This window comes from Chenopodium album, chromosome 6 (genome assembly GCF_948465745.1).
Source record: "Chenopodium album chromosome 6, dcCheAlbu1.1, whole genome shotgun sequence".
Taxonomy (NCBI): Eukaryota; Viridiplantae; Streptophyta; class Magnoliopsida; order Caryophyllales; family Amaranthaceae; genus Chenopodium; species Chenopodium album.
In genome coordinates this window covers 4040232-4062430 of record NC_137839.1, presented here as the reverse complement: position 1 = coordinate 4062430, position 22199 = coordinate 4040232, and the positions used below count along the sequence as shown (strand labels likewise).

The 22199-nt window shown below is 31.3% G+C and overlaps 2 protein-coding genes across 5 annotated transcripts; one reads left to right on the top strand and one right to left on the bottom strand.

The window, feature by feature from the left end:
- Positions 1 to 3830: 3830 nt before the first annotated feature.
- Positions 3831 to 6546, bottom strand: LOC145634324 (protein kinase PINOID 2-like). Its single transcript, XM_081685747.1, has 2 exons — positions 5655 to 6546; positions 3831 to 5132 (listed from the first exon to the last, which is right to left on the bottom strand). The coding sequence occupies exons 1-2, from the start codon at positions 6230 to 6232 to the stop codon at positions 4148 to 4150; spliced, it is 1563 nt and encodes a 520-aa protein (XP_081541873.1). The 5' UTR covers positions 6233 to 6546; the 3' UTR covers positions 3831 to 4147.
- An 11693-nt stretch (positions 6547 to 18239) lies between these two features.
- LOC145635630 (uncharacterized) lies at positions 18240 to 21996 on the top strand. Of its 4 annotated transcripts, XM_081686951.1 has the most exons (4): positions 18240 to 18456; positions 19085 to 19166; positions 19274 to 19754; positions 20432 to 21996. In XM_081686951.1, the coding sequence occupies exon 4, from the start codon at positions 20455 to 20457 to the stop codon at positions 21472 to 21474; it is 1020 nt and encodes a 339-aa protein (XP_081543077.1). In that variant the 5' UTR covers positions 18240 to 18456; positions 19085 to 19166; positions 19274 to 19754; positions 20432 to 20454; the 3' UTR covers positions 21475 to 21996. The 4 variants fall into 4 exon arrangements, with proteins under 4 accessions (XP_081543077.1, XP_081543076.1, XP_081543074.1 ...); XM_081686950.1 differs by having other exon boundaries at positions 19085 to 19750; XM_081686948.1 differs by having other exon boundaries at positions 19085 to 19754.
- Positions 21997 to 22199: the final 203 nt, after the last annotated feature.

Sequence of the window (22199 nt, the reverse complement as noted above, 5' to 3'; positions counted from 1 at the left end):
ATTTTGTGTGATCTATATGAATTGATCCCTAGGATCAAGGATTGCCAAACGATAATCTTCCTTTTGCCCATATATTCAAAGTTTGTATTATTAGTTGCAACTTGCAAGTGTTACAATATGACTATGTTTATTTGGTGATTTATGCTTAATATAAGGAATAACATTCATAAAAAAGTATTGTACAATATTCATATTTATGTCAATTTATGTTTTGCTTTTTACAAATATAAGTTTAATTCAAACCATACATTAATAAGTTGAATCAAACAAGGCTTGTTCTCTTCAGTTTAATTTCAATTCAATTCAGTTCAGCCTCAATCAGTTCAGCTCCTAATGTCCTTCTCTCATAAACAATTCATTTCAGCTCATTTCAATTCAGTTCAGTTCACTTTAGTTCAGTTTAACTCCAATTAGTTCAATTTAGTTCAGCTCAGTTTAGTAAATCAGAACAGGCTCTTTTAATTCTTATTTGAAACTCGCATAAATTGGAAACAACATGCATCAACCAATTATATTGAATAATATTACTTCTTATCTTAATTTCGAAAATATAAATAATAAACTTAACTTTTTTATAATTTCAGCAATAGCAATAGGGCTCCGACAACATGAATTCAAATGAGTAGTTAACTTCTTTTGGTCAAAAGGAGAAGCATAAGTTTGACTACTAATTATTTAATTAAACACGTCAGATGAAATCTAATTAACAAATTAATTAATAATTTCTTGGGTTACATAAAATTTAGGGATTGAACTAACTTGCACAATCTTTATTATAGTTAGGTGGTACTCAAGAATGTCTCCATAAAATTGTGTGCAGTCTGCATTATCAAATCCACTTGAATATTCAGTTTGCTGGAAACTGCGTTTTTATGCTTTACAATGTGGCCATGTAATCGATTACCACCATATGGTAATCATTATACTCAACTTATAATTATAAAGTTTTTTTTTTTTTTTTTTTTTTTGAAGGAAAAAAATAAACCGAAAAAATCAACAATTATTAGCTTTACTTTCTTATACTCATTTTTTACAATATAATTACATGCATTACTTTTTTTTATCTAAATTTTTCAATTTATAAATCTATCTTATATTTTAGATATAATTATAATTAAACTTAAGCAATCCTTATTATTGGTTGTAAACTTATATAATAGTTAAAAGTTTACACCGTCCATTCTAGAGTAATTGGCACACATTTTTTTTTTATATATACTAATTTTGACTATAAATATATTAAAAATAATGTTATTTTCATTTAAAATATTGCTAAATTAATATTAATATCGAGATTCAAAATAGCAGCAATTAATTTTTAAACATATTTTGAACCATATATTTAATAATCAAACTAGTACATTAGCAAGTACGTCAAGTTTAACCATATCGAAACAAGGAACTTTTACTAGAAACACATGGCTGTTTTATTACAGTGATTATGTGATTTATTTTTCTGTAAATGTGTAAAAATATACATGTATACATACTTTGAAAAAATAAAATAAAAAAATCATACAAAATATATCTATTTAATTTTGATATTTCTAGCAATGAGTGGAATGAAGTGCATTTACATTAGAAAATCTTCAATCTTCAATGCCTACACTTTTTTCATAACCAATAATTGTCACTACTCACTAGTCATTTGTATACCTCCTTTCATTATCTAACTAATAACAACGTCATTAATAAACTATTGTCTTGGAATGTTTGTTTCAACATGGTGCATTAACTCATTGTTGCTAATCAACATCAATCAACTTCCAATTCTCGAGCTTATCTTGGTATTTGGTTGTTATTTGCCTTGTGATCTTTTAGTTATTATTATTGCACGTACACCCAATCTTAGCTTAAAATGTCCAACTAACATTAACCTCCTCTTGTTTGTTAGCCCTTTGCAATTGCCCGCGTGATTTTTTTTGTCATTGAGGTTATGGATATGCCTCAAATGGCCGACGATACCTCTCCAACGTTAGCGTTCATACATATAGCTCTCACGTTGTTTAATTGGAAAAAAAAAAAATATATTAAAATGACTACGTGATAGTCAAACTTAGAATTTTTAATTGTATTCCACATGTCAATAATTAGTAGGCTAGTATTCTCCATCAGTTTGTCAAGCAAATCAACTTGTCTGATTAAGCTAATTTTTATGTGTAACTCGATTTAATGGTTAAATTAATAGCTCGAGACTTTTATAAATTACAAACAAATTTCTACTTATAACGAACCATTAAAATTTATATTTTTGTCAAAAAATAAATTTATATTTTTCCTAGCAAGAGTGAATTAGAATTTGTTTTGAGTTGGTCGGAGGTTAATTTTATGGAATCACTGAAAGAATATATCTCTATAGATAAGACAAGGATTCATGTGATTGTGATGAAAGAGTGCATGTAATGAATATGTCAAAGGAAGGAGTCACGAGCATTTTCTGATTCCATACCTTTCCTTGTCCATGCAATAAATTCATTAACTAAAATATGGACTTGTATCATTACATATGTGCACTTTGTGCCCACAAAAATAATTAACCTTCTCTCTTTTTGTTTTCGCAAATACTATTCAATAATTATCGATAACATTATGAAACGGAGGTAGTATAATTTAAGACACGTATAGGGGTAGATGGAAAACCTTCTAATTGTTAGACAAGGCCAAACTACAACATATTTGATTTAATTTCCACATTACGAACAATAAAACCACACTTTATCTTCCTTGTTAAACTTTTTCCTTACAATAAATCCTATCATATTCTATGTGGTTATCTTTACATGCTGTAAAATCAACAGTATCCATCTTGTCAATTTTTTGATTCCAAAGTAAATTGATCAAATGACCGTACAATTATTGGAATTCCAAAGTCAAATTCTTTTTAATACATTTTCAATAACATTATTGATGTGGTGTTAACATTTTTTTTTTCTAGCAATATTGTACCCTGTAAGTCAATGTTATGGAATATATTTTAAAAATTGTTTAGTAAATGACTTTTTAGTTGACTTTTGACTTTTTATTTGCTTAAATAGCTAACAATATAATACAAATAGTGTCAAACCAACTATATAAAACAGCCGATAACCAATTGCCAAACATCTTTATATTGTTTACTCTAGCTGACTTCCTCCAAAATAAATTACTTACTGTAGTAAATAAAGAACATAAAATTTGACCCTACTAGGAAAAATGACTAGAGAATTTGTCCAAAAAAAATAAACTCATGATGAAAAAGAGGAAAGAGAATCAGAGAAAGGTAGAAGGGCCATGATGGGCCTGTGTTTTAGCCAGCCCTCTTTCTCTTTAATCAATGAAATTAAAATAAATTATAAATTTCAAAATAAAAAAAATAATAACAAATAAAAATAAAAGAAAGAAAGAAAAGGCTGGTATATCAAAGTGCCTAGATGAGTTAAAAGGTAGAACAAATTAACAAAAAGAAAACACCTTTTGGTCATAGCTCACACCAACTTTACAGAAAACCAAAATTCAGTATTATAATTTTGTATTTTTAGATATTTTATAGTGTTTAAGACTAAATTTTGATCATTGTTCACATATTTTCTTTTTCCCTACTTGAGTAGAATCATAATTGTGACCACATGATATAATGAAACCTCATGGGGAAAACATTGATGCAATTATGTGCCTCCTTCCACCTTTTCTTTCATCTTATAATTATTGATGAAAATTCTTTATCATAATTAAATATTTGCAAGGTGTTTCATATCATTGGTTAAACAATTCATTCCATATAGATAATTAAGAAAAAGATGAAATTTGGAAGAAAGCTAATATGAGGTCTTAATTGTACATAACATTCGATCTATTCATAATTAAATGTCACATTATTGATAGTGTAATTTGAACAAATAATGTGACAATTAAGTCTGAGTACAGGTGTTATATGTCTTAAAAGTTAGCTAAACGAGAAAGACTAGCTAGATTGATCGTGGAGTTTTCTCTCTTTGGATCAAGTATTATACATATTTCGTATGATAATAGGAATAGTAGTGATTGAATTACAAGCTAATTCACCACCACTAATTAATCAATTCTAGACCCTATAAATCTATAAACTAATTACTATACAATTAAAAAAAAAAAAAAAAAAAAAAAAAAAAAAAAAAAAAAAAGGTCTCAATTAAAAGTAATCAAAATGAGATTGAGGAATCTGATATGGTGCTTCCCTCTCTTTTTTGCTTAGTGCTTTTGGCATATTGAGACCTCTTTGGTAACTACTACTACAATTACTACTAGAACTCTTCCTCATTTTGTTATTGTGAAGCTCTTTAGGCACCAAAGGTGGCTTAACTGACCTAATTAAGGCCCAATTAATACCCTTGAAGAAGTCATGCCTTTTGATCTCATTTGAACCCTTAAGGTTACCAATCCTTTTCTTAGGATTCTTCACTAGAAGCTTGCAAATTAGGTCTTGAACTTTTGCCATTTCTTCATACTCTTTCGCGCTACCTAGGCTCATCCTAGGAAACGTTACAGGTTGCTTCAGAATATTAATCAGTGTCTTCTCGTTATTTTCACCCTTAAAAGGTGTCCTACCATACAACATCTCATAAAGAAAAACCCCGTAGGTCCACCAATCGACAGCACTCCCATGGCCGAGCCCAGAAATGACCTCGGGGGCCAAGTACTCGTGGGTCCCAACAAAAGACTTGGACCGAGCATTGATGGGCTCGGCCACTAGCTCCGTGTCAAAAAATACTTTATTATTATTATTATTATTCGTCGTACCATCACAATCACCATCACCATCGTCATCAGAATCACTATCGATACGATCACCATTGGCCGTCTGTCGAATGGTGGTGGTGTTCCTAGGGGATGTCTTGTTCCTCCTCTTGTTACTAGAAAAACAAGAGAGGACAGGTTGTATAGGTGTAACACAAGAAGGTGTGGAACACCTTACATAAGTGTTCTTCTCAATAGAAGTTGGCAGCTTTTGTTTTAACAACTTTGGGACCACGTCACACTTGAGTGAAAGATCAAAGTCAGATAGCATAATGTGTCCATCTTCTCTTACCAATACATTCTCTGGCTTTAGATCCCTGTATATTATTCCCATCATGTGTAGATACTCCAAGGCTAAAACTGTCTCTGCTGCATAAAACCTGTTTTTCATAATCAAAATTCAAAGTCAATACTAATTCTTTTTCAAATTAAACTAAACTAAATTAAATTACATGAATATACATGTATATATATAATATATAACACAATATTTACTAATTAGTTTACGTATATATTTACTACCTCGGTTTAAATTTAATTACTCGTGTCGTGCTGATTAATTAATTATATACATATATAAACTCTATTGTATGTGCCCATAAAAGAGTAATGGTACATGATATATTTTTTTGCATGCACGCCTCATATTATGTATTTATATTATCTCTACCAAAAATTATTATTTTCTTACTAAATCAAATAATTGACAATATATGGTGAGAAAGACTGCTCATGGTAATAAAACAAAACACCAAAAGCATCATGCAAGCAACTATGTACATACATACACACTTTTATTATCATAATAATATCTGACTCTACCATCATAATGTAACATAACCAACAGTTGATTGTCAAATAAGAAGATAGATTAATTAAAAACCGCGCTAAGAAAAACTTACTTAGCAGAGGAGATATGAAATCTCCGATTAGGTTGACGAAGCCTAAGAGCATACAAATCACCACCAGAGCAAAACTCCATAACCAAACAAGAATAATGAGAAGCTTCAAAATCAGCATACAAAGTAGGCAAAAAAGGGTGATCAAGCAACCCTAAAATCTCCTTCTCCATATCAGCCCTAACAAGTTTCTTCCTAATAGCAAGAGCTTCTCTATCAACCACTTTCATAGCATAATAACACGGTACCGCCCCTACGGCCGGGTTTCGTATTTGACAAAGGTACACATTACCTAAATCACCACCCCCTACACGCTTCAATATCTTGAAATGTTCGAGCCCGACTCGGCCTCCGGCTACTTGCCTTCGGAGCCCCTTTATCGCCTCCCACCCGGCTTGTTGAGCCTTGTGGGGTTTAGTTGTAGGGCTGGATAGAGAATGGCTTGAGAAACTACTACGACGACTAAGACTAAGAGTGCTTAGGTTTAAGTTTAGGTTTAGACTCATCCAACTTTGGCTTGAGTCTGGGATTGTTATTGAGGATGAACAGCTGCTTTCTTGGTCAAATGAGTCTGCTGCCATGGTTGATGAATGAATGAAGATGGAGTTTATATGATGAGAGAGAAAGTAGAGAGAGAAAGAGGGTTTGTTAATGGAGGTTGAGTTGAGAAGTTTGAAGGAGAGAAAATGAAAGGGGGTGTTCTTTTTTTCTTGTGAGGTGGGGAAGAGGGTGTTTATATATAGAGAGGAGTTTTTATAAAGGTAGAATGAGTTGAGTGTCAATTATTTTTGTTCTAAAATTAACTTAACTTCATATTTAGATGCTTATATTAGAGATATTATGAGATATAATATATCTCCTGAAATCAGTGTTATTATCAAATCCTGTTATCTTTGGTATAATAGGATATTATGTTGAATAAATATCTTTGTTATCATATTTTGTAATAACTAATTATATTATTCGATTTTTGTATATCTGTTAGTGAATCAGAGAGATTATATTCGGATTATATATTCTTATGTAACACTATAAATAGTAGCAAGTATCCTTTCTTGGATAACATAATTCAAGCTTGCTAGTCTCTCGTTCTATCTATATATGCTTTTCAACATACATGCTGTTTCTCATAACTCTATCAACTTATATTCGCTTTGTTTTGGGAAACTCCTAACATCACCTTGTGTCATATCAAATTTTACATAGTATAATTACGCAAGTCAAACTAGTTAAGACATGTAGACAATCGGAAACTATGGGAGTAATATCTACCGCGTACCAAACGAACCTTAGCTTCATACTTATCTATTCATGTACAATCTATTAATGTGAATTGTTTGATGATTGAATCCATATTATTGTGGGAATAGAAGAACATGAGGTTACAAGGACATACTTTATTCTTATAAAAAATTGTAACAAGTTTAAAAATTGAAAAGTTGTCACGCTTTAAGTAGTAGTTGGGAGATATGCTATTATCTATCACATATATTCACATTATATCACTGTATTGCTAATTCATCTAACACACTATCATATATACAATGTGATCTTTTATCATCTTACCTACCTATCTATCAAGCTTGCTATAGCTTAGAGTGGTCCTACAACCTCTTAACTCGGTGGTGGTGGTTTAACTATCTTACTATAAACTAATTTTACTAGTTTAATTTGCATGCAAATCATCATAGTTATCAATCTATTGACCACTTTTTTTTATGAGTGTTATGCTTGTATTGGTTAAGACTCAAAGTAGTTGAAATGAGAATCAAGTTAGATGATGAATGATGTATGTATTATTACATTTTTGCATAATTACTCACTTAGTCACTTACTTCAAATTAATTTCAACAACTTTTGTCAAATTTTAAGCTAATTGCTTTTGATGATTGGCTTTTTCCTATCTCTTTCTTCTATATATGAACAAAGAATTGTTATTTTTCATTTGATTATATATGTACAATAGTATAGGGATGGCAAGACTTTTAAGCTAGAGAGGTCAAGTAAGACATGATATGAGATATCAATTTATAAGACAACTCCTAGTCACTTATATTGATGACGGGATGAAAATTCTATCTATATTTGTACGCTTATTCCATTCCTCATTTTTAATTTACTCCCTCCGTTCCTAAATATAGTTTTCATTTGACTTTCTACGGTTTCTAAGACATGTCTTATCCATTTCATTATTAGATTTACCATTTTACCTCTATAACTCCGCAATGATTAATTATAATACACCATTTTACTCAAGTTCTCTCACACTACTCTTTTTCTTATCCATTCTATTATTGGATATACTTATAATTGCATTTTTCCTTACAAATATAAGTACATCCATTGGTAACTTAGGATCAATTACATGATTTAAATCGAAATATTAATTGTATCTTGTTGACAGCTGACGGTCAAAATGCTTTGTCGCTTGTGCTAAAAGTTACAACACAGATTACCAAAGAATGTTATTCTTTTTGGCTAAAAAATTAATTAAAAATAGCATAAAAGTGGTTCTTTAAAGTTAAAAACCTTCTCTTGAAGAAAGAGCATATGATGGATGGACCATATCCTAAACAAATTTCTTCATAACTTTTTGAATTATAGTTTACTACGACTGCTTTTTTTAAATCACCGAAAACAATTACATTAAATTAATGGTACTTAGTAAAAAGCATACTCTTAAACTTTAACACGTAAAATTAGTACATGAAACTTCATAAAACAATGGTGAGAATACAAAATTTTTAACTTCTTGTTTTTCAAATCGGATATTCTAAAATCAGATCGCAATCTTTTTGTAGACTTTTTCACTGCTCTTGCCCATCTTTAGTTTTAGAATCATGTAGTATTTTAAGCGTGTATTCTTTTTCTTTATTAATCTAAATTGATCTAAAAATTTAAAATAACAAGAATTGTTAGATATATCATATATGAATTAAATTATTAGAGCTTATTTATCATGATAACAATTGAAAAAAAAAATCAATTAAGTATATTAAAAACAAAAAATATGGAGGGAGAGAGATTTGTGTTATGAAATAATAATTACGCCGTATTTGTGAATCCATGCAAAATAATTTTAATTTTTTTGGTGAATTGTATCTATGCAAAATAATACGAGTATTAATTATTCATTAAGTTCAAATATGTTATAGAGAAATAAATCAAATTATTTTGTGTATGTTTAGCTTATATACATCTAAATTATGTATCTCATTACATATAAATATACTAATCTACAAGAAAATACAATAATATGAAGTATAAATCTTTAACATGAAACTAATTGAAATAAAAATTATATAAATTTAGGTAAATAATTTTTATATTTTGAAAAATAAAAATTGAAAAAAAGGTGGGAGAAGCATAGTGTAATACTAGATTCCATAGAAAGCACATGAAGTGCCCGTGCCACAAATAAATAACACCTCTCTTTATTTCTCTTTATATTTCACAAATATTAAGGTGCCTTTTTGTGCGTGGTTTAGTAAATATACCTTTGTGATTTACCTTTTTTATGTGCATGTGAACCCATTATTTATTTTTCTGTAAAAATTTAAAATATAAACTTAAAGCCTTAGCTTCCAGATCTGTTACAGTGGATTTGCTCCAGGTTTTCAACCAATAGATCTTCATTTTTCTTATTTTATATTTATGATTGTACTTATTATTATCTAATCTTGTTTTACTTTGCTATTATTACATTGTTTTATCATTAAATACATTTTATAATATAGTCTGTGTAGTTAATTAATTTACTAGCTTTACTATCTAGCAACCTAGCTAGCTAGATAACCTACCTTGTAGTATCATGATCATATCATAAGCTTGGATATATGCCAATACTTGAAGCAAGGTTGCATTTTGTTTTTACGTATTATTGTCAAAATTATTGTGGAGATGTGTTAATGATCATTCATACAAAGGTCCCCCCATGGAGATATGATAGGAGATTCATTAGATTATTTAATTAACTGCATGCATTGGCAATAATCGGCGACTTCTTTGTCACCACTGTATGTTTATTAATTATAGGTACATCAAGGTGTATGGCAGAATTTAATGAGTTGGAGCTCGCTACAAATTATGATATTAGTTGTATGAGAAGGAATAATGATTGAGCGGTAACAAACACCACTTACGTCCTTTATCTAAGAAAACGGGGAGTAGACTGATGTGTATGTAGGTTGTTACTTGCAATTAGAAAACCGATCTTAAGAGGGTATTTTTGTATAATACATTGCTATGAGGTGTGACATTTATATTTAATCAAATGACACATCATTATAATAGACACATTATCATGTCTTAAATGCATAAAAATTCATGAGCATGCAAGAGCGTTTTATTATTACACTTAAGACTGGTGCTCATATTCCCACTCAAATATTATTGAAGGAGAAGAATATTTGTGTGTACCTTAGCTTATTTCTAAGACAAATCATACGAATAAGCCAATGAATTAATGCATCCAACCTTATTTTCTAAAAGTTAATTAGAAGGACATTTTGGTTCTAGCAAGAACAAAAGAACCAAGAATGATAACTAACCTAGATTGAGGTTGATATAAGGACCCAATATTGTCCCCTAAAAAGATAAAATTTAGGTTTTTTTTTTATTTATTTTATTTTTTTTCATGAATTCAAAAATTCCCTGAATTTAGTGTTTGAATCTTTTTCGTAAATGATAAAATGTCTTTCAAAACATTTCAACTCAGTTTTCCCCATTAGTTGTGCAGGATTTGATCACTTGTTTTCTTTTTGTTGCAGTTTATGGTAGCACACCCAGCAAAAAATTGCACAAACTGCAATGTTTTTGGATTGTTCAATGGCCCATACATTACAGTTCTACCCATACAATTTTCATAAAGTTACTCAGATCCAACATTAACTCACAAGGTTACAGTTTTTTGTCAATGATTTAATTACTCAACTTTACACACTTCCTAAGCATTATTATTAACCTAGCTAATAGCTTATCATGTAATAATTTGTCTGTTTTAATTAAGTCGATGGGAAAGCAAAGGTATAAGAGATCGCGACAAAAATACTAGAGATTTGATCCAGCTTAGGTCTTTGCTGGTACCGTCTGATCTTAAAATGTCTAGTTCAATTACACAACCCTGGAAATTAAACAATTATTAGGGGGTTGTGTTGAGATGTATTAGCATTATTAATAGTGCGTTGTTTCTACTTCACAAACTAGGGTGCATGTATAATACACCTTAAGACTTCATCGGCTTTTTTTTTTTTTTTTTTTTTTTTGCCTATTTGGCAACATTTCAAATGAGGTAAAGTGAAATTTCGTATAAACGGGTGTGGGTGCATTATGTACTAGGTGTGCATGCTAGAACCTCGCTAGCTAGGTATATAATGGATATCTACCTTAACTGATCTTTATTCTCTCCAATCCTAGCCTTGATCACAAAATTTAAATACGTAAAATATTACGAGTAATTGTTTTTATTTTTTATTTTTTATGAAAGTGTATATCGAATGAAGAAATGATTATGTGACAATTATTTCCGTATGAAGAATATACGTAGTTTGATATATATTGACATTAATTTGAATCTGATAGTGTGAATTATTTGTGACAATATTTTGCTCATAATGGCATAATGCTTATTACATTGAAATGGTTATGAATACAGTTGCATTTGCATACATACTACTTTAAAATTTGGCCGATGCAATGCACATGCCATTTGTTGAAATATTGAACTTTCAAATAAAAAGTGAGAATATATAATCACTAAAATTGTGGTTGCAATGAAAATAGCCTACGCAAATCTGATCTTGTTCATTATTTGTTGTAATAAACTTATGATTGCGCTTCATGACTTAAAAATGTTTTCATCATTCAATAACTTAGTTGGATTTTGAGAAATTACTTGCTTTTGGCTACCGTACCATGCATGTCTATGATTACTTGCATTCTATGCTTCTCTAATTAATTGGTAAAGCATACGTCACAAAACCGACACCATGTAGGATTATATATGTCCTTGCATTATTCATTTATTTAACAGTCTATTCTTACATACTTCTTCGTAAATTTAACGACCCATTAAATTTGCCTATTATGAAAAAAATTTGAAAGAACATACATAAATTTTTTAAACGGGTGCATACTAAGCTAATTATAACTTGTATTCAAACATGGTTTACTTTTAGCTTCTACAAATATTTAAGCTTTCTTATTAATTCATTTATCATACGGTTTTTTTTTTTTTTTTTTTATTTTTTATTGAAGGGATCATACGTTCTTCTTTTTGTTTAAAATAAGCATGTGAAAAGTGTTCTTTCCATTAAAATTTCATCAAAATTTAGAATACCATTGAAATGTAATTATTATTCTTCACAACCTTTAATTTGCGTCTCTGAAAGTGCTTTGGCTATTGAATAAAGTTCAATGTGGGTTGCAATTTATTTGTAATTTTGTACATTTTTTTTAAAAATCCAAATTCAATTTTTACCCTAGAAGGTGCACAAGAGAAAAGAGCCCAAGCTCGGGACACTTTTTTTTGTTAAGGTAATCATTAATTAGTGTTAACGATATGAATTTATACTTTTATGCTACTCTATGAAATTTATTTGCTAGAATAGTACCGTACTAGTGAATCACTCCATCTGTTCAAATTTAGTTGTCATACTAAGATATACATGTACGTAGTATCCAATTACATCCCTCAATCTAATCTCGAGGAGAATAAACACATATTACATTCCATATGAGTACACTTTAATTATATCATATCAAAATTTGAGGTGAACTAAACATAGCTTAAATTAATATGTAACGTGAGCTATCTAAAGTCGATCATAACCAAAACTAATCAAATGGGTAGATAAGGAGGCACCTTTGAGAAATTAAATACTGAAACAATACGAGTGGTATTTTTTGACAGTGTTAAAAATACGAAGTAGCAAAAAGCTAGAAACAAAGAAGATAAATAAAGACATAAAAGAATGACGCTAATTTTTTTAATTCTGCATGTATTCCAGTTTCCACTCTTATAGTGCACTGACCAAGTGACCAAAAAAGTTCAACGGTGCTGACAACACCACAACATAAGTTTTTAAATCAACAATTTAAAAATAAAAAAAAATAAAAAAAAACTTAATTAAACTTATTCTGTTCTTTAATTAAATATCGCAACATTTTTCTATAAATAAAGTTTTAGTTTAATAACAACATTTTCTTATTTGCACATTTTTATTTTTTTTATAATTTAATCGCTTTGTTACATGAATTACTTTTCTTTTTCATTTCTCTATATATATCTCTTGATCTCATTATTCGCTAGGATACTGTGCATCCCCTACATGTTACAATGACAAAATTAAAGAACGGATGAAAGACATGAAGTATATCTTATACTCGGTATCACATTAATAGTAAAAAAAAATGATAAAATAAAGAGAAAAAACATGAACTTCAGTGAAAGTAGTAAAGCAAAATATTGAGAGCGAGGGACAAAGATAGATGGTGTAACAGGGAAACTATATAGTATAAGCACATATCTAATCGTGTTTGTTGTCCATTGTTTGGATGCATGTAATCATGGGCAGCTTCAACTAATGGGCTCCAAATGCATTCATGTCTGTGTGCCCCTACACTATCAATTTTATCTTTGACATTTTTTTATTTTCATCAATTTTCTAGATTTTTTTTTTTAACTTTCCTTTGGCATATATATATAATTCTAATTTGTCCTTAGCTTCTACGGTTGTGTATGTACGTGATACCTCTCACAATTTAATCAGCCCAACTATACAGTGGCAACGTTTCAAACTAAAGAGGGGGGAGGGAGAAAAAGCCAAAAAGGAATTCTCTATCTCAAGCAATGAACCAAATGTAGGTGATAAAACGCTAGACAAGGTCATAAAATGAGTTCGTCACCACATTCACCAAACATGCTTATTTCATATATATACACATTGTAATTGATAAATGAAAAATAATACTTGAACATGTAGAATATTTTGATTTGTCCTCATAAGTGTAGACATTTAGTACTATGTAATGATAGAGAATCTCCCTATTAAGATGAATGTGTAAATGTACAAGGAGATATAATTTATGTAATTGTAAATCGGCTATCAAACTAATATCTTATTAATTAATGAGAATAAGTTGTAATAATATATGTGGTTAGAACTTAGATAGATCATAGAAGCTAGGGTTAGAAAACAAGCAACGAGTAGAGAAAGTAGGAAGTTATCCTAAGTTTGACTAGTACGTAGTTTAGATTTCTAATCCGAAAGTCCCATAAGTATTTACAAAGGGCCTATTTCATAAAATTTCTAAGATCCTCCAATAAAATTAGACATTCTATTATTCTAACATGCTTAAAATGTCATTAAAATACGCTAATCTCTCAAATGACCTTCCATCCCTCCTAATACTAGACCACATACATTTCTTGTATTCAATTAACTAAACTGATCAAAGTCCAAGTTTGGATTTAATTCCCTTACATTCTTGACTTTTTGTTTTATTATATTATCTATTCTCCAAACTTTCATAATCAACTACGTAATTAGAGAATCTATGCCATTATTATTCATTTGCAAATGGTTTACAACTCTTAAAATTAAGAAAATTAACCCTAATATTATTCCTCATAGTCATAAAAGCCAAGTTTTAATTTTTATAGCAAAGAAATGCATTCTAGATGCTAGAGATATGAGATATCTAAAAATATATCTGTGATATATATTCCCTAGATATAATTAGGAGTTTTCACAAAATCTAATATGATATATATCAGAGCACAAGTTTTGAGTCAACCTTGTTTCTGCAATATTTTTTTTTTAAAGCCCTAGCGATATTGCAAATAAGTAACATGAATGTTGTTATCTCAATTTAGAAGACTCGTCTTAATAAATACTTTTATTTATCAAAAACTAGATATTATTACTATTATTAGCTAGATAAGTCATATCATTATATTCACAAATATTATTGGTATAAATTGTATATTACCACTTTACCAGTAAGCAAATGATGCAACTGTATAAATTACCAAAGAATGGAATAAGCAACAGCAAGTAAAGTTGAGCAAACGTGGATTCTTACGAATTAAATAATGTTATCGAAGAAGCAAAAGAAAGCAGCAATAAGATTGATAAACCTGAAAATACAATCAAATAAGATAATTTCGTCATGTGATATGAGGATTTTTGAGGTATATAGAATCTATATCATCACTAAAGCTTGATGTCTAGTTGGTCGGGAACATAACAAAACTGGGAAAAGATTGATAGTTTATCTAGAATTCTAGATTTAACATCAATAGAAAAAAGTTGCTTGGTACATGCATGAATGTGTAATCTAGTGAAGGTTCAATGCAATCAATCTCTTTACCTACCTCTTTTTATCTTAAAAGTTAAGGTGAGTATCTTTTAATGCTTTATTATATTAATTAATTAAAAAAAATCATGTTTAACTATTTTGACTTTTTTTTTTTTTTTTTTTAACATAACCATTTAAAAGAAAATCAAAGATCCTCAAATATAAAACTTCCTCCGAATCTCTTTAGTTGCAACACTTTAAAAATTGTAGAATTCTAAACAGTTTTTGAATACGAGAGAGATAGAGAGAAAGAAAAAAAAGTAGACTTATGTGACAGAAAAGAGAAGTGAGAGTTTATTAATTACGAAGTAAAAAGGAAGGTGATGCAATTAAATTAAAACTTCCTTTTATAGACAGTGATGCAACTAAAAAAAGGGAAAAAGTATATGGTGGAAATGAGTCAATATAAACATAAACATGGAGTTCCAATGCAACTTAACTACTTAAGTAAATTTTTTTTTTTTTTTTTTTTTTGTTCTCTGTGCCAGCGAGTTTTTTGTTGTTTAGGAAAAAAATTTACAAACGTTGTCAGTACAAAGCCTCGAACCCATGACCTGACTTCAAGTAGTTATGGCCTCCTTTTGATCTTAACATAAAAAATCTAAACATATTAGGCTTTGAATCTTACTTTGGCATCCCATATTCTAGATGGGTCATTTTAGCAAGTCTTGAAATTGGGTATGATTTGGGCTTCAAAAGTAATGATGGTCTTCAATAAATTGGGCTTAATTAATTTTATTGGGCCAGTTAACTTTACTATCATTATAACTTCAGTCCACAAAAGTAGACCTCGCTATTGATTTGTACTTGTTTGTGTCTTACATCATGTCTAATTTAGTGTCTTAGCTTCTTTTTTCACCCTTGGTAGTTGCTTTTTTTTTTTTTTTTCTTCCTGCCTGCCTACTTGAATTTAGACGAGATTCTGTTAAAAAGTTTGTATGTAAGTTTGATGCATATGATATACATGTAATCTTTGTCTTAGGAGCTCGTGTGACCAAGCTACATGCATGCGATGAATATCAAGTAACAAAAACAGAAATAGATAAATCTATGATGCACCACTAAGATTTTATTTATTGGTTTGATGTAAAATGTTTTCATGTAAACATGTTTGATTTGTAATATTTGATAGCAGCTTTCGCCATCCGGTGACCGGTGCCAAAGTCTTCTTGAATTGTGGTGAGAGGTTTAGCTTCAAGTAAAACTACTTTTGTAGTAGCATGTAAGATTGTAAGTACGATATGCAATGGTGCTCATCCATGTAAGAAGAAACCTTTTGGATTATGGAGTATTTGGACCTCCAATATATGGGCCATAGAATCCATTCACTCCTTGGGCCTTTTTGTACCCAAAACTAAGAGTTCGATTTTATTTGCATTTTGTTGTTTTTTTTTAATCCTCGTTTTATTCGTAAGTTATCTTTACAATCTTAAAATTAAATGTTAAAGGTGAATTAATTTTAAGGGCTACAAGTATATTATACACACTTCCTAAAATGGAATTGAATGTTAAAGATGAATTAATTTAGGGTAATGCTATATGTAGCCCTAAGGGCTATATATAAGAATTAAATACACATTTGAAAATTGTATAAAATTAGAAATTCATGACAAAAACACGCGTAAATCAGTGTAATTAGTGTTTATATTTTTCTGATTTCTTAACTTTTTACGATTTTTAGTGTAAATTTAATGTTTATATGTAGCCTTAAGGGCTATGTATAAATTTTAAGGGCTACGAGTATATTATACACACTTCCTAAAATGGAATTGAGTTAAAATTTTTGACAAAATTACGCGCAAATCAATATAATTAATGTTATTTTATCCTCCCTCCGTCCCAAAAAGAACGACCCATTTCGCCAAAACTTTGTCCCAAAAAGAATGACCCATTTACATTAAAACACCACCAATTTGCAACAATATTTGTGCAAAATTAGCTTCCCCATATAAAAATTTCATTTTCCATGTTATTTTATTACTTTCTCTCTCTATTTTTTTTACAAACCCCATATAAATTTATCTTTCCAATATACTTTTACTTCTTTTTACTTAACTTCCTTAATACCCGCGTAATCAACCCAAATGGATCGTTCTTTTTGGGACGGAGGGAGTCTTTAATATTTCCTCTTTTAGCTTCTTATACATATCTATTCGTATCATTTTCCTTTTACTCATTAATTAATGTTTTGTTGTTCAATCCCTTATTTGGTTGAAATTCATGACTTTCAAGGATATTAGGAGCTTTTTAACTCATAAAACCCCACACACATATTGCCCATTCCTCAAGACAAATTAATTTCAACCTTTGAATGGATTAAATACTTTTAACTTAGATTAGGTGTGGATTGGTTGGTAAAACTCCTAGGTTTTTTTTTTTTTTTTTTTTTTTTTGTTTGATTGATAAATTCATGAAAACAAGGAATTTATAGGGAATTTCACTTCTACATAGATAAGTTGAATTTCCCATGGGAATGCAAATTTAGCATTTCTTAGAAATTTCAATTATACGGGAATATAAATTTATAAGGAATGCAATTCCTACATTCAATCAAACAAACCATTCTTTAGACATAAAAATCACTACGAAACTAAGAGAACATAATACTCCATATTGTATTAATTTGATAAGATACGAGTACAAATCACAAGCATACTTAAATACAGCACGACTAGACTCTACTTAAACTAAGTTATTCAATGCTCAGACCAAATTCATACTCACGTATTTTTTAAGAGATGTGTTTTGGTTTTTTACACTATTCACTTAGAGCCTATTCTCATACGTTTATTTTCAGTTCAGGTCGGTTGAGTTTAGCTTAGTTCGGTTCAGTTTAGCTCAGCTCAGCTTCTAATTTCCTTCTCTTATAAAATATTCATTTCACTTTAGTTCAGTTCAGTTCAGTTCAGCTTAGCTGATTTCAATCTATGAGAATAGCCCTTAATCCCAATTTAAATGGATTCAAATCAAATGATCAAATTCCCAATTGCGCGTGATGCTCACACGCGAAGAAAAGCCGAGACAACAGTGATTAAAGTTTCAATTACGCGCCGCCGACTTTGTAAGCAAACATGCATTTTTCATTTTCACTTTTACCCCAAAATCTCTTTTAAATTTCAAATAAATAAAAATTAAAAATAAATAAAAAAAAACCTTAATTTCCACATCAGCAATAAAAAAAGTTGGTTATATATAAGACGGCCTAATATTTCATCCAATTTTAAGGCGTCCAGCTTTCTCTCTCTAAAATCCCTCTTCTCTCTCTACTTTCTCTCTCTTCTTTGTCTCTGATTACAGAGTTTTGAAGCAGCGAAACCCAGCATCACACCTACCAGTAGAAGAACAAGAAGAATTCAAAGATCATCAATTTATTTATTTTCGGATTTCAAATCGTCGATCGTTTACCCTAGTTCATTCAATTTTATCGACATCTTAGCTATTTCTGGTAATAATTTTTTATTCTGATGAAAACCCTAAATTTTAATTGGACCAATTTTACCCACCTTCTTTTTTGATTGTTTCTTGTGTTTTTGTTTATGAATCGAATTTAGTGTTTCGGGGATCTTGGTTTTGTTTCTAGGGTTTTGATTTTGGTGGGATTTGTTGGGTTCTTGTGTAAAGGTTGAATTGCTTGGTTTTGGTCGTGTTCAGTTTGAGGCGGCGGATGTTTGCTGTTGTTGATTGAGTTTTTTGTTGCATTGTTTCAAATGTACGAACTGTAATTGCCTGTTGAATTGAATTAATTTTCTGGGCTTGATTTTCCATGGTTTATAGTTGGATGAATTCGAGGTTGGTCCAGCAAGAAACCCAGAAGAATTGTTAAACTGGGGTAAAGATTCAAGCTTTATGTTGTGTTTGAAATGTTACTTGGTAGATTTGCTGTTAGGTATTTAGGATTTTTGTGAAAGTAGGTTGTCATTTGATACATTAGTCTGTTGTTAGTTATGCGTTGGTAATTAGTTTGAGGCTCTACTTGCTAACTTTTGCTGGAAATTGGTGCGGTTTCGGCATTATACAATGTGTATTAGGCAAAAAGGCCTAATTAAATGATGGTGATTCCATTTCAAACACAGATTGGAGAACATAGAACTGTTTGGTTTTGCGATATGGACACCGATGTTTTATTCATCCAGGAAGCAAAGTTTTTGCGAGAATGTATGTTACTCTGGCTTTACATGAAAGGTTTTGAGAACAATTTTTCATGGACTGTTCAGAATCATATGGCTAAACATAACTATATACCCTTGGTTTGCTTATGACAGCAGCAACAACCATGTATGGATCAATCTCTGAGTTGGGCTGGTAAAGGTAAACAGTGTTCAAAGCCGTGTATACTGAAAGATCACATGGGAAGACTTGTATACTAGTTGTCTGGTTTACGTCTTAGCACACAGGTGGAGTGTATCGTTGTATCTATGTAGTATTAGCAGGCAGCTGTAGTTTGGAATGCTTGTCAGTCGAATACTCAGAAGGTGCAGATAATGTGGAATTACTTTGGGTTAAGCAGCAGACACTTGGTATAAAATATACTGTTGGTCTGTCATACCGTCTCTAATTTCTTTAGGTTTCTTCTCCTATGATATGAGCTAAGGTTTTAGGGTGAAAGTTGAGGTATGCTGGTTCACTCATGTGGAGAACGTTACAGATGTCTGCATTTGAAGGGGCCAACTCCCATTGATCCATTTCACAGGGATGTTCATGGTGTTGTATATCTTTGGAAGAGAAGCTAACAGTTACTAGTATGTATGTATGTCAATTGATATTTGCTAGAAGAGACCAATGTGTTTTACTTGTGAATGAAATGATGGAAATATTATTTGTTTTGATTTCTTTTTTGATCATGTATCTGCAAGGCATGGTGATAAATTCTGTAATGGTTTTGCTGCTTTATCACTTTCATATTGCAGTGTTATTTAAAATTAATGATCAGTGGAATAGATTGTACGGGTTAGTTTATCATTCAGCTGTGGGGTTCTAAGCTGGAAAGAGTTCTTTCTTTATTGCATCACTAAGCTTACTCTCCTTTTTCCTTTACCCTGATATGGCATGGTGGAATGATATGCAGATATGCTCATTAATTTGATTATACTAAAGATCAATTGATTTTTGTTCATATTTTTTTTGAACAATCTTGCAATACTGAATACAATCTATCATTATGCAACATGACAACATCATGGTTTTGCTTTGCTCATTTTCGGTTCCTCTAGTTGGAATTTGGATCATTATGTAATGGAAATTCACAAAATATGAATGTTAACTCCATAAAAAGAAGTAACCCCATCTCAGATCAAATAATTGAATTGGTCTCATATGCTCATATAGTCATTCTAGACTTAGGTTGTTACTTGTTGGTGTCCTATACTTGAGTATTTGGGTTCACTTGGTCATTTGTTTAATGAATTCTCTGTGTGATCTAGGTATCAAACTTCAGTATATCAACATGCCTAAGGCAAGAAGAGATCGTTCTGTCTCTTTTGAGAGATCTAGAAAATCACCTGTTCCTTGCAGCTCGAGTTTGTCTTGTGAAACTAAGGCCAAAAGTCCTCCAGCAACAGTGGAAGACTTGAAAGAATGGGAGGATGCCAGATGTGCCGTTTGTATGGAGCATCCTCACAATGCTGTGCTTCTCATTTGTTCGGCATATGACAAGGGTTGTCGCCCATACATGTGTGATACCAGCTATCGACACTCCAATTGTCTAGACCAATTTCGCAAGTCTTTCACAGAAGATTCAACAGAAACGCTGACAGAAGAAGGAATTCAGCCTGCTGTGCAGTCATCAGACATTGTGGCCGTTGAAACTGTGGTGAACTCGCAGGACGAAGGGAAATCCCAAGGTTCTGTTGCTGAAGAGATTGCTAGCATGCATAAGCTTCAGCAGAAGCTTGTTTGCCCTTTATGCCGTGGACAAATTAGTGGGTGGGTTGTGGCAGAGTCAGCTCGTGATTTTATGAATGCCAAGATTCGGAGCTGTGCCTGTGAGACTTGTGAATTTAGTGGCAATTATACTGATCTGAGAAAGCATGCAAGGGTAGAGCATCCCCTAGTGAGACCTTCTGAGGCTGATCCTGAGAGGCAGAGAAATTGGAGAAGACTTGAGAGGCAAAGGGATATAGGTGATGTGCTCAGTACAATCCAATCTTCCTTTATGGAAGATCAAGATGAAGATGCCAATCTTCAGATGGATGAGCGTGGTTGGATCACCATATATTTCCTCTTTCGGGTTTGGCGTCCTTCATCTAGTCCCAGGAGCAGCAGTAGTTGGTCTGGTACCTCCAGGTCTCGAACCCGAGCACAACAGGGTACTAGGAGGAGATCGTCTGCTAGGTTATGGGGAGAGAGCCTTGAGGCTGAAACTGGATCTGCTTCCGTAGAGGATGAGGATTCCTCTGATGACGGTTCAGTCCCTTGGAGGCGTCGTGTGAGAAGACGTCTACCCACCCCAGACGACGAATCTTGAGTGCCTTATATAGAGTTACTTTACCCTAAGAGAACTGGACTTGGGCATATCTTTCTTGCTGAATATCTTTGTTGCAGTTTGGCATGTGTCTTAGTTTAAAATCGTCAACTTTCTCAGGCATTTGGGGGGATTCAGGGATAGTATCAGTGGCTAATAGGAAGCTGCAGAACTTGGAGATAAATTCGCTTGGGCAGTTCCTTTGCTTCACTTTCAGATTGGTTCAGAACTGTACTGAAGAATTTCTTTGATACTCATAGAATATATGCTGGTTTATCAGTGTATCACATATAAAATGAGCGAGTTTGTAATTTTCTTCTCGAAAATGTACCAATTTGAAAATGATACTAATTTTTATACCTCTATGGTTTGCACTTTGCAGTGCAATTGCAATCCTTATTTTCCTCCTTTTTTTTGCACTTAGATTTCTCCCCTAAATTCATTTGTTGTTATTTATAATAGAATATCTAGGCACCTGTGTGTATATTTTATCTTTGAATAATGAAGCAAATGTTATGTTGTCCATTTTTTTTTCTTTTCTTCTATGGAGGAATCAGTTCTTGTTCTCTTTCAAAGAAGTTGCCATGTCTAAAAGTCTCACCTAATTATTGAATTGAGCTGTTTCCATATCTATAAATGGAATCCAATTTTTTTCATTGCTCAAAGTACTAAGGAAGCGAGTATACTGAATATGAAGTATATTATCTCTAATAAATAAGTTAATGAAT